Source organism: Anabrus simplex, chromosome 4 (assembly GCF_040414725.1).
Source record: "Anabrus simplex isolate iqAnaSimp1 chromosome 4, ASM4041472v1, whole genome shotgun sequence".
Classification (NCBI taxonomy): Eukaryota; Metazoa; Arthropoda; class Insecta; order Orthoptera; family Tettigoniidae; genus Anabrus; species Anabrus simplex.
The window spans coordinates 434,260,960-434,277,510 of NC_090268.1; the positions used below are offsets into that span (position 1 = coordinate 434,260,960).

At 39.7% G+C, this 16,551-nt stretch overlaps 1 protein-coding gene across 1 annotated transcript in view; it reads left to right on the plus strand.

Annotated features, from left to right (window-relative positions):
• Positions 1–16,551, plus strand: part of LOC136872063 (protein C1orf43 homolog) — a 47,344-nt gene that overhangs the window by 2,123 nt on the left and 28,670 nt on the right. Inside the window, exon 2 of the mRNA XM_067145920.2 lies at positions 10,656–10,818. Within this exon, the coding sequence (XP_067002021.1) occupies positions 10,656–10,818 (163 nt within the window). The remainder of the gene's footprint in view (positions 1–10,655; positions 10,819–16,551) is intronic.

Sequence of the window (16,551 nt, forward strand, 5' to 3'; positions counted from 1 at the left end):
GACACTAGCAATATCGCTGCTGATATACCGTGTGAAGTCCGGCTAAATGGTTAGCGTGCTGGCCTTTGGTAACAGGGGTCCCGGGTTCGATTCACAGTAGGGTCGGGAATTTCAACCGTCATTTGTTAATTTTGTTGGCACGGGGACTATACATGTGTCGTCTTAATCATCATTTCATTCTCAGCACGAAGCGCAGGTCGCCTACATTTATTGTCTGAAGTCCAACGAACTCTTTTACTTTTGATTTTATTTTCACGGTTCATTAACACTTTTATTTGCCCTGGAGAAAAAATATGTCCGAACACTGAAGTAATTCTCTCAGAAATGTCATTTGCCCTTTTTAGTTGTTATAGTAATTCCCATTCATTCTTCAACAGCTGTTCATATTTTTCCTTAAGTCACTGTTTTCTCTTTATAACAGTGAGATCTTTCTTCTCAAATCATTCAACTTGTCAGTTCCATGATCTCCGTTATAGTCCTCTTCTTCAGTTTCGTCTTCCCTAAAATCAACATAGACAAGTTATTAATTCTTTCAGTTTAAAAAATGGAAGTGTTATATAACATTTAAACATGTATTTATTGTCTTTCTTCACTCACCTATTCAAATCAGCAGCCGGCGTTCTTAGAAGCCGAGCTACATGCTTATGTCGATTTCTCTGTTTTTCCCTCTCAACCCTCCTGGCACTATTAGGAGTTAATATGTTTCCTCCTAGTGGTATATTCTCAAGCGTTCGGTTTTAATTCATGGCTGTTTTTATTCTGATAATTTAGAAGTTGTTGTCTTAAAGGGATTTCAAAGCACGTCATAGCGAAATAAAGCGAGCAAACTCGACTTAAAGTAATAACAATCTTTGTATTAACTTAACACAGCATGTATCAAATAAAGGCAATAATAATTTATCATATATTATAAATACGTACCGTGTTTCACAATAAATTTATCACTGCGCCAACAAGCATTTTCCCACAGTCTGGCAAGGTCTTCATTTTTCGGGAATGAAACATACTTTGTGTTTGATCCTTTGGTTTTCCTGTAGTAGCTTAAACAGCCTGCTACTGTATAGCCCGACATTTTCAAAAGTGTGTTCCGTGCAGATTAATGAGAAGAATAATAGAGCTTCAAATTATATACGGCACATGTTTTAATACATAACGCATGTTTATCACACTAAAAATACACAGCGGCAAGCCATGTAGCCGTGGAGCCAGTTTCTCGCAGTGCTCCCCGCGTACGTCACCTGCGCAGAAGCAACGTGTTTTCGTGTCTCTTACTGACACACCATTATACTCACATCACGACCTATAGTACATTGTTGTATCAACTTGTGCCTAAATGTAGTCTATGTGTTGTTATTCTCTGGCATAAAATCAAGAAGACATGTTATCTTGCATGAAATTTACTATCAGTTGTTACAAAGTTTGCTCCAAATCAGAAACACGTTTAGCTGGCGGCCCTGTGGTGTGGAGTGCTGTTACATGTGCCAATTTCTGGTAGTACTCCTGCAAAGTTTTCTGGGTGGAGAAGTAAATAATAGTAATAATGTTATTGGCTTTATGTCCCACTAACTACTTTTATGGTTTTCGGAGACGCCGAGATGCCAGAATTTAGTCCCGCATGAGTTCTTTTACGTGCCACTAAATCTACCGACACAAGGCTGACGTATTTGAGCACCTTCAAATATCACTGGACTGAGCCAGGATCGAACCTGCCAAGTTGGGGTCATAAGCCCAGCGCTTCAACCGTTTGAGCCACTCAGTCCGGCGGGTGGAGTAGTGGAGGTAACAGCAGTTTCATTCACACACTCATCTACCAGTAACTGGTATTTGCTGCTGCCATCTCCCTTGCTAGCCGCCTCACTGTTACTTACTTCTTCAGGGCTGGAAAGGTACTCCTGAGATCACATCCTGACCTTCCCAAACTACCACTAGTTCCTCACAATGCTAAGAAGGAAAATTTTCCTGGTTTTCCTAGAGTTTTTGAATCCAGAATTGCACTGCCACTTGATGTAGAGCAGTGGTTCCTGAGCTTGGGCGGCCTGAGAGATGTACAAGGAGTTACAGACACCTTTCTTGGAAGGAGAAACAAATGTGGAAAGTTCAGTCATCAAGCCTTCATGGAAAAATACAAGAGTTGACCAAGCGACGTCGGATAGGATAGATGAAAGTGAGGAGCCTGTTGGAAGTAAGTAGAAGCAATGCCAGAACTGAGCTAAGGGCCCCGCGGCCACCAACCCATGCTCTTAAGTTAAGAGCCAGTAGAGCTCCTGTCACTCATCTCTTATGACAGGCAGGGGATACCGTGAATGTTATTCTATCGTCCCCACCCACGGGAGGACATAGACTTTAGGAACCAGAAAGATTGGCGTGTTCGTTTCTTAGCGTTCCTTGTTCAAATGTGTTTGTTGAATGTATATTCTCCTTGTTGGCAAACAAGACTGGACTGATATCAAAAATAGATGCTTAGTGTCCCTGATGAGTGAATTTCTGATTTCTACGGATATGAAAATGCTATGTCCAGAATTCATACCATGATCAAATCTAATGCTGACGTTTTAAAGGTAGCAAGGTCAAATAGCAAATATACCTGGAAGAATAAGGTAATTTAATCCTGTTCTCAAAACAGCAGTGTCCGTTACTTCCATAGAATGTCTCATATTTTCAATGATATGTCCCTTATTTAATTTGGTAAAAGGGCCGATGACCTTAGATGTTAGGCCCCTTTAAACAACAAGCAGCATTTGGTAAAAGGTGACAACTACTGACAGTAATACTGCACAACATAACCAAACTCTTAAGTAACAGTGCTTTCTGGTGAACCAGTCAGTAACAGAAGCCATCAACGGTGGTTAGATGGGGCTGAGGCTTTGTGACTAAAATATTTTTTTTACCCAATCACTGTTAGGGTCCTTAGATTTACTGTAATATAAGAACAGCAGCTATCAGTGTGCAGAGTGGGTAACAGCAGAGTTAGAGAAAAGGTGGAGGGACAACAGCTATCTTCTGCAGGAAGTGAGCATCCCATCTGGTCCCAATTTTTTTTAACAAAGTGACAAATCAGGTGACTGAGCAGGCCAAGAAAGTATTGCAAGATCATGACGAATAAAAGAACAAGTGTGAGGACTCATCGAGTTCAAGCGCGCCCCGCCAGGTAGCGCTAGATTGGGCTATGTCCACAGTACTGATCAGCTGGTCTTAAATGAAATGAAATGTATGGCTTTTAGTGCCGGGATATCTCAGGATAGGTTCGGCTCGCCAGGTGCAGGTCTTTCTATTTGACGCCCATAGGCAACCTGCGCGTCGTGATGAGGATGAAATGATGATGAAGACAACACATACACCCAGCCCCCATGCCATTGGAATTAACCAATTAAGGTTAAAATCCCCGACCCGGCCGGGAATCGAACCCGGGACCCTCTGAACCAAAGGCCAGTACGCTGACTGTTCAGCCAACGAGTCGGACAGCTGGTCTTAAGAATGGTGACAGAGGAAATGTATTTCTCTGTAACTGATAAGTATATACACTGTATTTTAAAAACAATGAGAGATTACAATTGCAATACCACGGCAGGGTACAATGGAAAAATCATACATGGAAATACGAGCTACGACCTTCATCACGTTGCGAAAAGCACAGGTTACTCGAGTGTACATATACAGATAAATAACACATAACTCCCAGCATATTAAAACAAACACCCATGAACTATTTAAAGGTAATAATCTACTTACCAACTCAGTTTGTCGATTACTGGACTTTCAAAAACTTGCGTGAAGATTTGGCAATGTTCAAGATTGTAAATCTCACTGGATTTCTTTCATTCTGAAGAAAATTTGGCACTTCAGATAATGATAAACACGTCTGGGGATTATATCCATAACATGTTGAAGACAACAGCCAGCTCCTGAAGGATCAACTGAAATGTTGTCTATGGAATTGATACAATCAGAAAATATAAAAAATATTTCGCCCCCTATCAATTTTTTTTTTTTTTTTTTTTTGCTAGTTGCTTTACGTCGCACCAACACAGATAGGTCTTATGGCGACAATGGAACAGGAAAGGGCTAGGAGTGGGAAGGAAGCGGCCGTGGCCTTAAGTAAGGTACAGCCCCAGCATTTGCCTGCTGTGAAAATGGGAAACCACGGAAAACCATTTTCAGGGCTGCCGACAGTGGGGTTCGAACCTACTATCTCCCGAATACTGGATACTGGCCGCACTTAAGCGACTGCAGCTATCGAGCTCGGTCCCTATCGATTTTGAATTCAGTCTTCCACTAATTACTTTCTCAGCCTGGAAAAGAATGTCACATACGCTTTTTGAACGGCGTGTTAACACTTCATTATTGCTTGAACCGTAGTCTTTTATTTCGGTGAGAACTGAAAATGTACTTTGATTATTGTCACGTATAGAATGGGCACAGGGCGAACACTTAATAAATTTAGAAGAGTGATTAACAACGTACCCATCCAAATGGTACACTAAACGCTTCTCAACAGAAGAGTTTCGAACTGCGCTATCAAGTTCAGGTACAGAGCTTTCCCAGTCTTCGATATTTACTGCATCTTGAACCACAATTTTTTGCTTAATGGAAGTTTCCACTGATTGTTTCACATTCCGGGCTCATACAAGGTCAAGATCATCTCCCGTTTAGGTACGCAATTTCCTCCTACATTTAAAGCCCGTTTTATAGGGACATAGATACATTGAAGTAGATGCAAATGAAGGAAATCTCACTTAAAAAGGTATTTGGGCAAATTAGGGAAAATTTGAGGCACTGCTCCTGGATGTAATTTCTATCTCGCATGAGAGATAACCACTTTTTCACCATTCAGTATAAAATTATCTGATTTTAAAATCAAATCATCAGAGAAATGAACTTGACAAATTCTACTATTACACGTTAACTCAGTATCCTTTCGTGGAATAGCTCTGGCCCATTTTTCAAATTTATTTCTATCCTTTGGTGGTGAAAAGGGTCTCATATCATTAACTACTCTACCATAGCCTGACTTACAGCCAGGCACAAAACAGTACGGCATGTTGAACTATTAATTTAATCAAGGTACATGAGATGCGCACTTTAAGTACACAACATACAATGAACTGAGTTTAGGAACTGAAAGCAAAGAAAATTCAACGTATTGACTGAAATATCTCGCACAGTAATGTCTCCCGCACTTTCATATACCCGGCTTGCCGGAACTACTGGAGCACGTGCTGGACAGAATCGCTTGCAGTGCTTGTAGTGCTTGCACTGGCAGGGCCATAAACTACCATGCTAGAACGGCTGAGTCCTCACACTTGATTCTTCTATTCATCATGGCGACATGATGTAAACACTCCTTGTAAACCCTGGGGTATACAAGTGAACATTATTTTGTTGGAAAGTACCTCCAGCATACTCGGCCAGAAAGGGTCAGGATGCCTTCATCATCTACTGTGTCCGAAGTGACGAATGGCCATCGTATGCTTTAGCTCTCAGACCATGGTTTCTGTAGAAGACTTAACATTCAGTGTTGCCTAGTGTGTTACACGGGCTCTTCAGTTAGTGAACATCTATAATAAATTATTTTGAGTGGCTGTTACTGGCCTGGTGCAGCCCTTGTTAGGCAGGCACTCTGATGAGGATGGGTGGCATCTGCTATAGTATGGAAAACTGCATATTTGAGTGGTAGAAGATAGTGTTGTGTGGTTATTGAGTTACAGGAATGTTGGGAGCACAAACATTGAGCCCCGAGCCAAGGGAATAAACTTTTAAAATCCCTCAACCCAACTGGGAATCTGAAGGCAAAGACACTGACCTCTCTGCCCTGGAGCTAGACAGTCAGCACCTGATTGACTATCAAATTTAGTTGGGAGGTCAAGTTGAAAAAGTAATGTGTATAAGTTCAGTATTGTCATCCTGCAGAGCACCCTGCGTTGGGCTGTTGTTGTTAGTGATTACATCACTTGCTTGGACAGTGCTACCACCTATTGAAGTAAATCCTGGGTGAGATTGATCTACGCCCGTTCGGCTGGTGACAACGCATCAGAAGTGCATAGCAAAGAGCCTCTTGAAGGGAGTGGGTCTCTGTTTTGTGACAGACCTTTGGTCTAGTTAACAGTAATAGTGCATATCTTACAGTCATTCATAAGTATTGTTTCATTAAGCCTCCATGGCTCAGGCGGCAGCGTGCCGGCCTCTGACCGCAGGATTCTGTGATTCAAATCCCGGTCACTCCATGAGAGATTTGTGCTGAACAAAGCGCAGGCGGGACAGGTTTTTCTCCGGATACTCTGGTTTTCCCTATCATCTTTCATTCCAGCGACACTCTCCAATATCATTTAATTTCATCTGTCAGTCATTAATCATTGCCCCAGAGGAGTGCGACAGGCTTCGACAGCCGGCACAATTCCTATCCTCGCTGCTAGATGGGGGCTTCATTCATTCCATTCCTGACCCAGTTGAATGACTGGAAACAGGCTGTGGATTTTCATAAATACAGTATTGTGTCATAATTGGTAATAAAATATATCTGTGGTGGATTCTGGGAGCGACACCACACTGAATACGTGTCTGCCAATAGCAGTGTTCCTTTACCCACCTGCTTTGGAAAATGTTGGTAGTTTAATGATATTTTACTATAAAAGCAGAGTTACTTCTTAGGGCTGGTTTGTGGGCTTCAGAAGTGGCAATGAATACATGTCATTTGAAGTAAAATTTATAAGATTCTGCAACCTTAGTTATATACTGGGTGATCAGTTTGAGATGTCAGAAAAGTAAACCATCATATACACAAGTTTAATGTACATAACTCTGAGCAGTTTGTTGCAATATGAGCAAGAAGGGTGAAAGTTGAGTGAAGGGTTCCATACTGCAGCTGTGTGGCGGTGCTAGTATGCATGGTAAACAAACGTAGTAGTCACACTGCAACAGTGTGTCTTATGATACATTTACCTAATATTTACGTTACATTTACCCAGGAAGTTTTTCGACATCAGTCCCTTCACGTTGGGACATTGTGAAATGATAAATGTTCTGAGACAATGGACCGCATATGGTTCACTCGGATGGAAGAGTGAATGACAGGAACAGGGAGGAAGACATTCGACAATTATTAAAATTATAAAATCCTTTTAATAACAACCACCTACTCAATACAATACATTACTCATTGAATTATAAAATAATCATGAGGTGTCTTAAATAATGGAACATGTTTCGTTCGACATAGCGAACATCATCAGCCTTAATTTACAAAGATTAGGTCAGGGCCCTGAGCTGAATGATAAAAATTGTTAAAAGAGTGACAATGCCATAATAAAAAGTAAAATGATAACATTAGACTTGAAATTGTAACAATATGTACAGATTAACAGCAAGTATTTGTAGTGGAATACATTGAACGATGGTAATCTGTAAAGTTAAAACAAACATGAGGTTGTTAAAGTAAAAAGATATAGATATAGTGGATCTTAAAATATATGTCACCGGGCGAGTTGGCCGTGCGCGTAGAGGCGCGCGGCTGTAAGCTTGCATCCGGGAGATAGTAGGTTCGAATCCCACTATCGGCAGCCCTGAAGATGGTTTTCCGTGGTTTCCCATTTTCACACCAGGCAAATGCTGGGGCTGTACCTTAATTAAGGCCACGGCCGCTTCCTTCCAACTCCTAGGCCTTTCCTATCCCATCGTCGCCATAAGACCTATCTGTGTCGGAGCGACGTAAAGCCCCTAGCAAAAAAAAAAAAAAAAATATATGTCAATGCGTGAAGCGTGGATTAATTATTGACTATGGAGTTCTTAAATTGAGCAAAACAAAAGTTGAAATAGAGTTTATTGAATAGTACGAGTCAAACTGAACCAGTTAAAAGGCGCATGGCGACGAAACTAAGGTTAAAATGACGTGAACTTCAGTAGTTAGGAATTCTGTAGGAGAGCCAACACAATGCCAGAAGGAAATACAATTTGAACTAGTCCGTATTTACACGCTAGCAACTCAGTGTCCACAGAAGTCACGGCGCTGCTTGTCGGCAGAAAACCATGTTCCATGCAGTACATGTCAGAAGATTGTCAGGCGGTACCTCAAGATGCATTCATACTGCAATCGGCACCTGGTGGCATTGGCATAGCGTGATCAAATTTACAAACATGATATGTGAGCGAGAGATAACAAAGAACGATGATTATATTGGTGGGTGTTCAAGGACAAAGCCACATTTCACATGAATGGCTAAGTCAAGTCATGTAATGCTATCATCTGGGGAACTGAGAATCCACTTCTCCTATAAACTGGAATGAGCCAGGCCTAAAGTCAATCTGTGGTGTGGAGCAACCTATGAGAAAAATCTACTGCCTGTTCCTTTTTGTGAAGAAAACTACTTATGCTGCGAGTTACTTGGATATGCTCTGGAAGTTTGTACTCCATTATAGCAAGAAGGGGTACTTTACACCATTGTCTTTCAACATGCTCTCCGCCACATTGGGCTCTCGTAGTACAGCATTGTTTAGACAAGACATTCAACAATTGTGGGTGTGGCCATGGGGGACTTATCCAATGACCTGCAAATAGTTTGGACTTAATGCTTTCAGAAGACAAAATTTAGACTGGGACAAGATCATGGAAGAGGAATGGTGGAAGGAAAAAGGAAGATAGAGAAGTGCCATAAATACCCCGACCCGGCAGGAGCTGGATAAGGGGAAATGATGACGATGATGCCAGTCCTCCCTGCTCATATCGATGTCGGATGTCACCCTGTCTCTCTATACCTCGGTCTGGTCCTTCCTCGTGGTCTCTTGTCCTCAACTTTTACATACATTTTTCTTGGGAATGTGTTTGCATTAATCCTTTGCATGTTACCATACCACCTGAGCCTGGATGACACAATGGTGTCCTGTAATCTACTAACTTGAGCCATGTTTCTAATATCTGCATTTCTTATTCTATTGCATCTGGTTTTTCCGACCATACTCTGAAAAAAATCTCACCTCTGCTGCCTGGATTCTACTCACCTCTTTCACCCTCTCATCCACGTTTCACATTCATATGTCAGAATCAGTACATACAGTATTCATGTCCTCTGTGAGGATGTTAAATGGCTCTTGCATTTTCAGTGGCATTAGTAGGGTTACCATATGTCATCTTTTTCCCGAACACGTCCTCTTTTTAAGGCAATGAAATGTGTCTGGGTGGATTTCACAGAAATCTATGAAATGTCCTCTTTTATTGGACTCCAAGAAAAAAATGTGGGTTTTGAACAAAGGAAATAAGTCGTCGCTGTAATTAATCTTAAATAAATGCAACTGTGATACTTTTGACAAAAAAAATAATTTTAATTTGGTAAATTTAATTTTGTTTCTTTGGCGACATAATTAGGAAGTTGTCTATGCTGTATTCAAGCGGTATATTCTGTCTTCCACATTTGTTCTTTGGTGTTGCTTCTGCTAGCCTTGAAGGTTGAGGTTACAGTTGCGTTGTTTATTTGAGGTAGTGGTGTACCTTTTGTTCCAAATGAAGTTGCGGACTTAAATACAAAATACCAAAAAAAAAGTCAGTGTTTAATGATGTGATTATGGGAAAATACAAATCATTCAAAAGAGGAAGAAATGAATACGAGGCAGAATGTTTGATTTGTCCTACTGGAACATACATAATCATCATCATCTTCCTTCCAAGTATTGGGCCATGTGTCCCATTACGGTCGTGCATTTTCCCTCCATCTCTTCATCGGATGTCCTACAGATCTTTTTCCTCTGGTTGGTATCGAAGAATCTGTTTTGGCAATCTGCCAGGTTCCATCCTTTGTATATGATGTTTCCAGCTTTCCTGATAACTGAAACACATGAGTATCCTCTTTGCACTTTCAGTCCTTTTAGCACCTCTTCATTCCTTTTACGGTCCCATTTTGCATATCCTGCTGTACAACGCATGAATGTCATTTCTCGTGCTGGAACATGCATATCAGTTGCTAATAAAGGTAAGTCGTTTACATATCGCAAGGGTTAAAATTGGATCTTATTAATCTAAACGGATATTTATAACTATAGAGTTTAATTCCCTCACGTTAATTTTAGGTGCATTGGAGAGTGATATCTTTATACTCGAAAATTTGTGGCATAAAAATGAAAAAGACAATAATGAGATAATTGAACGTAGTGATGTTGAATAAACTGTCAAGGTATTGCATATTTAATGTTAAAATAACCAAGGAAAGTCAATGTTTTAGTTTAGGGTAGTTTTATGTGGATTATTTGTAAGTATCAAACTCCATGATTTTATAGATTTGTTTATATGCACTCTTTTTTTTATGATGGACGTATGGGAACCCTACATATTAGGTCTCGAATGAATTAATATAAGTTTCCTTGAGCTTGAATTTAATTGCTTATTCCTCAAATGTTGAACCTCTATTTGATATGCTACCAAGATATTTGAATGTAATTGTCATCTTCAATTGTTTTTCTGCCAAAATAATGTGTCCTATCAGCACCCCATCACCTCACTCTCTTCTTGACTCCTTGGCTACAACTGTCCAGACATTAACCTGTTCCTGAACTTGATATTTTGAATCTTTCTACACATTTATGCCATCTGCAAAGAGGATACTCATGTGTTTATAAAGACACCTATAATTTACTGACTTTACTGTATATATTCACTATCTTTACATTTGTTTCAGTCACTGAAGAGAGAGATCGACCGAAGAATTGATGTAATTCCTCGTATTATTTATGAGCCTCAATTAATTAATGATGATGACCCACGTTATATTCTACAGCCAGGAACAGAACTTCCTCCGTACTACTTTAGGATGAAGGCTGTTGATGATGTAAAACTATTAGGTATGATGGAATGAGATTTTGATAAATTCTAATAAACTAAAATAAATTTTTCAGCTTGTTATACTGCATGATATAGCTCTCAAAGTATGCATTTTTCCAATTTCTCTGGTTGTAATGCATGTTTTAAAAGCTCCTGGGTAATAGTAGTTAGGCTACATTGTGTAGGGCCTACCTAACATTTTAGTACCAGGTAAGAATTAAGAAAGAAAACATGTTAGTATAGGTTCAGAATCTACTTAGCTGTGAGCTCGCATCCGGGAGATAGTGGGTTCGAACCCCACTGTCGCCAGCCCTGAAGATGGTTTTCCATGGTTTCCCATTTTCACACAAGGCAAATGCTGGCGTTGTACCTTAAGGCCACAGCCGCTTCCTTCCCATTTCTAGGCCTTTCCTGTCCCATTGTCGCCTTAAGACCTATGTGTGTCGGTGCGACGTAAAGCAACTAGCAAAAATAAAAAATAAAAAAATCTACTCAACTCATATGAGCTCTATAGAGAAACTGAAGTAATAGATGGTAAAGTGATCATGAAATTGCTTTCATCGTAGTTAAAAATAAATGTGATGGGAAGGTTGTAAATCTAGGAATAAATAATCAGCACCATATAGTTGATAACACAGGCTTGAGAAAATTTTAAAAAATTAATTATGATCACTGGAAAATGTGAGCAGCCTATGGGTAGAGCTCTGCACAGATGTTAGCGTCTTGGTGGATGCAAAGTGTATGGCAGTACAGATAATTTTACTGATAATTTCTACATGTTGTTGTATGCAGCCTACACAAAAATACAGTATCGGTACTACCTCCTGCAAGTCTGCCTCTGACAACAGGTTAGAATTAACATGGAATGATGTAGAATATACCTGGAAATACATCAAAACTGGAAAATCAGCAGGGGCTGATGAAATTAATGGAGAAATGATCAAGGCAATGGGCATTTCTGGAAAACATTGGATCTACAGACTCTTTCGTAAGATCTGGAAAGAAGGGGACATACCAGTCGATTGGAAAACAGGCATCATAATTTCAATCTTCAAGAAAGGAGACAGAAAGAAATGTTCCAACTATAGAGGCATCACTTCAACATCTCAAGTTCGTAAACTTTATGAAAGAATTATAGAGCATAAAATCAGACCCCTTATTGAAGAGAACCTCTTCGAAGAACAGTACGAATTCAGGAATGGGAGATCAACAACTGATTTAATCTTTACAGTTCGTCAGTTAATGGAAAAGTACTATGAACACAACCGAGATTTGTGGTTAGCCTTTCTGGATATCAAGAAAGCATTTGATGCAGTGAATAGAGAGAAGGTGTGGGAAGTACTGAAGAAAATTGGAATACAGGATGACATGATACACCGGATCAAGAATTTGTATGAAGATACCCGAAGTAAAGTCAAAACACCTGTAGGAATGACTGAAACCTTTGATATAAAATCTGGGTTAAGACAGGGTGGTGTTCTGTCTCCTCTTCCTTTCATGACTGTGATGAACGAGATTCAGAGAAAAGTTCACCAAACCATTGGAAGTAAGAAAATGAAAGTTATATTGTTTGCGGATGATATATGCTTGTGGGGAGACTCTAAAGAAGATCTTCAAGGACAAATAAACTCCTGGGCAGAATCTGCTAAAGAATATGGACTCATCTTCAGCCAAGAGAAAAGTGAGGTTATGGTCATGAAGAGATACGGGCAACCAATGGGACACATTGAAATGGAGGGGAAACAGCTACAGATGAACCATCAATTCAAATATCTTGGAAGTGTTATCTCTGATACTGTTTCTATAGATAAGGAAATTTCCCACAGAATTCAGGCAGGTAGCAACTTTTACAAAATAGTTAAAGACATAATATGGAACAAGAAAATACCAACAAAATGTAAGAGAGTCATATATAAAACTTATTACGTACCAATCCTGACCTATAGTTGCGAAACATGGACCATGAGAAACAAAGATGTTAGTAGAATCCAGGCAGCAGAAATGAAATTTGTCCATAGCATGATCGGCAAAACACGGAGGGACAGAGTCCGTAATGAGGAAATCCGCAAGCAGGCTCAAGTTGTAAGACTGCAGGACAAAATAACAGTGCAGCGACTGAGATGGTATGGACATATGCGACGCATGGGTAATAACAGATTACCAAAAAAATGTACGTTCTAAAACTTGAAGACAAAAGACCAAGAGGGCGACCAAGACTCAGGTACAAGGACATGGTGAAAATTGACATTCAACAGACAGGACATACTTTGGAAAGCTTTGAAGAAGGAGAGAAGTTCAGGGACCGCAACTGGTGGAGAAGCCTCGTTTGCCGACCCATCGCTTAAGATGGAACGACGTGGGGTATGTATGTATGTATGTATGTAATTTCTACATAATTTTGTTTATTGATTTTCACTGAAGTCATCATCATCAAGTTTCCTGGGGTTTTCCCACTGCTCCTTCAAGACTTCATCCCAGTTGATTCCTTTGGATGTGATATCTTCCTTCACTTGGTCCGGCCATCTCCTGCTAGGTCTTCCAGCAGGTCTCTTTCCAGTAATCTCAGTATGCAACCATTGTTTTGCAATTCTTCTTTCTGTCATACATTTGACGTGACCAAACCATCGCAAACGTGCCCTAGTTATGATCTCCTTCAGGGACTGATTTATTCCAGCTTGTTCTCTAATCTTCTCATTTCTTACTTTGTCTTCCCTAGTCTTTTGCAGAATGCTTCTTAGAAACTTCATTTCTGAAGCCTGAAGTCTATTGTCATCTTTTTTGGTAGTTGTGCATGTTTCCAACCCAGAAGTTGATATAGGGACAAAGTATGTTCGAAACAGAATTTGTTTTGAACTTAGTGGCACTTGTTTATTCCAGAGCAGATGTCAAACTTGCTGATAGAATTAACTGGATTTCTGAATACGGTTATTTCATTCAAGCTGTATTCTGTTGTCACTTGATATTATGCATTTAAGGTACTGATGCTGGTTTACTGTTTCCAATTGTACACCCTCCGGCATTATATTATCTTTACTTCTCTGTCTATTAACAGGCATTGCAGCAGTTTTTGTAGCACTTACTTTCAGTCCATATTTTTTCAGATGATCATTCCACACGTTCAGCCTTTCCCGAACTTCCATCTTGCTATGTCCCCAGGTAACTATATCATCTGCAAAAGCAAATGCTTTAAGATCCATGTTGGTGTTCTGCTTCACTTCTTTTATGATTTCATCCATGATGGTGATGAATAGTAATGGTAAAAGGGCACTGCCTTGTTTGACTCCTCTAGATGTCTGGAACCAATCTGAATATCCATTTCCTACAATGAGCACAGCTGTAGCAGTCATCATAAAGCATTTTTATTCTCTGAATGAGTTCCATAGATACATTCTTCTTTTTAAGACACTTCCAAATAGTTGTTCTAGTGTCACTATCGAATGCTTTTTCGATGTCTAGAAACACAGATATCAAGTTACAATCTTTCTCCCAGTGCTTTTCTAATATCATTTTCAGTGTGAATATGAGGTCTATAGTTGATCTATCTTTCCCAAATCCATATTGTTCTTCTTGCAGTTGGGGTTCAATAATTTTCCTTAATCTTTTCTCAAGAATCTTCTCAAATATTTTTAAACCATGGGACAGTAAGGTAATATCCCTTTTTCCAGTCATCTGGTATTACTGTATTTAAACGAATAATCCCCGCACCCTAATTTTAGGAAGGCTGATTTTGATTTTTTTAAATGCCAACATTGACTCAAATAAAACCCGCACCCCAATTTCATGTCTCAATTTAAAAAAAATATGTGGGTATTATTCACGTAAATACAGTATTTTATCCTTTCATATTGCCCTTATCACCCTCTATAGCCATTGAATTCCTTGCGGGCCAGCAGCTTTAATCATGTCTGCACTTAGTTCATCAAAGCCAGTAGCTCGTTCATTGCACATACTTTTAAAGGCTGATTCTACTTCACTCCAAGTTGGTGGCGTTTCTTTAGATATATTATCACTGCAGCTTGACTGAGTCCATACATTAGGACTGGAGTCCTTTTCTATACCATTCTATAAACTCTCAAAGTACAATTTCATAATTTCTCTCATTTCTGTGTCTTCCCTAGTGATGCTCTCATCTGGTTCCTGTAAAGCTATTATTTGCTCATAATTACGCCTTTACGCCTGGTATTTCTAGTAACACTGTACAGCAATTTGGAATTTGCTTTACTATCTTCTTCCATTTTATTTTTAAAATCAAGCCTAGATTTTTTTTTTTTTTTTTTTTTTTTTTTTGCTAGTGGTTTTATGTCGCACCGACACAGATAGGTCTTACAGCGATGATGGGGTAGGAAAGGCCTAGGAGTTGGAAGGAAGCGGCTGTGGCCTTAACTAAGGTACAGCCCCAGCATTTGCCTGGTGTGAAAAAAGGAAACCATGGAAAACCATCTTCAGGGCTGCCGGCGGTGAGATTCGAACCCACTATCTCCCGGATGCAAGTTCAGAGCCGCGCGCCTCTAACCGCACGCCCAACTCGCCCAGTGGACTTTTGTTTACTGCTACTGTTAGTTTCACTAGCAGTTTACAGTCTCTGTATGTCTGTTGTATTTCACTTTTTTAATTCATCTTTTTCATCTCCTTTCTGAATTTCTTTATCTCGAGCTTTTCTTGCTTCATTTTTCTTCTGAACTGTACTCTTTACTTCATCATTCCACCAGGCTGTTTTTCTTTCCTTTACTTTACTACTAGTTTTGCCACAGATTTCTACAGCAGTTCCAACAAGACTATGGAGTGGGTGTGTGGGAAACTTGGAGTGAGATTTCTAGATCCTAATGGGTGGGTAGGAGATAGGGATCTGCACTCAGATGGCCTTCATTTAAACCGCAGTGGTAGTGTAAGTTACGAAATTTATTTAGAAGGGTAATAGGGAGGTATATTCAGGGAAACAAGGTGGGCTAGGGAGTGGTGATAAGGGTACAGAGATCTGGAAATCAAGTAGGGGTGATATAAAAATGATAGTGTTGAACTGTAGAAGTATTGTAAAGAAAGGAACAGAATTAAGTAATTTAATAGATATATACTTACCATACATTGTAATAGGAGTTGAGTCATGGCTGAGAAATTATATAATGGATACAGAAATTTTCTCACGGAACTGGAGTGTGTATCGTAGAGATAGGATAGGAATGGTGGGAGGGGGAGTATTCATTCTAGTGAAAGAAGAATTTATAAGCTACGAAAATGTTAAAGATGACAAACTTGAAATTCTAGGTGGAAGGCTCATTTCTAAAGATAATAGGCAGCTTGATGTCTTTGGAGTGTACAGACAGGGAAAGGGTAGCGCTGACATGGATTCAGAATTATTTGATAAGATAATCAGCTATGTGGGAAACGACATGGAAAGGAATGTGATTGTAGCGGGAGATCTGATTTTACCAAATGTCAATTGGGAAGGAAATGCAAACGACAGGAAGCATGACCAACAAATGGTAAATAAGCTAATATGGGAAGGACAGCAGATTCAGAAAGTAATCGAACCAACTAGAGGGAAAAATATCCTGGACGTGGTGCTGATAAAACCAGATGAGCTCTATAGAGAAACCGAAGTAATAGATGGTATTAGTGATCATGAAGCTGTTTTTGTCGTAGTTAAAAATAAATGTGATAGAAAGGAAGGTCTTAAGAGTAGGACTATTAGGCAGTACCATATGGCTGATAAATCAGGCATCAGGCAGTTTCTAAAAAGTATAGTAACTACGATA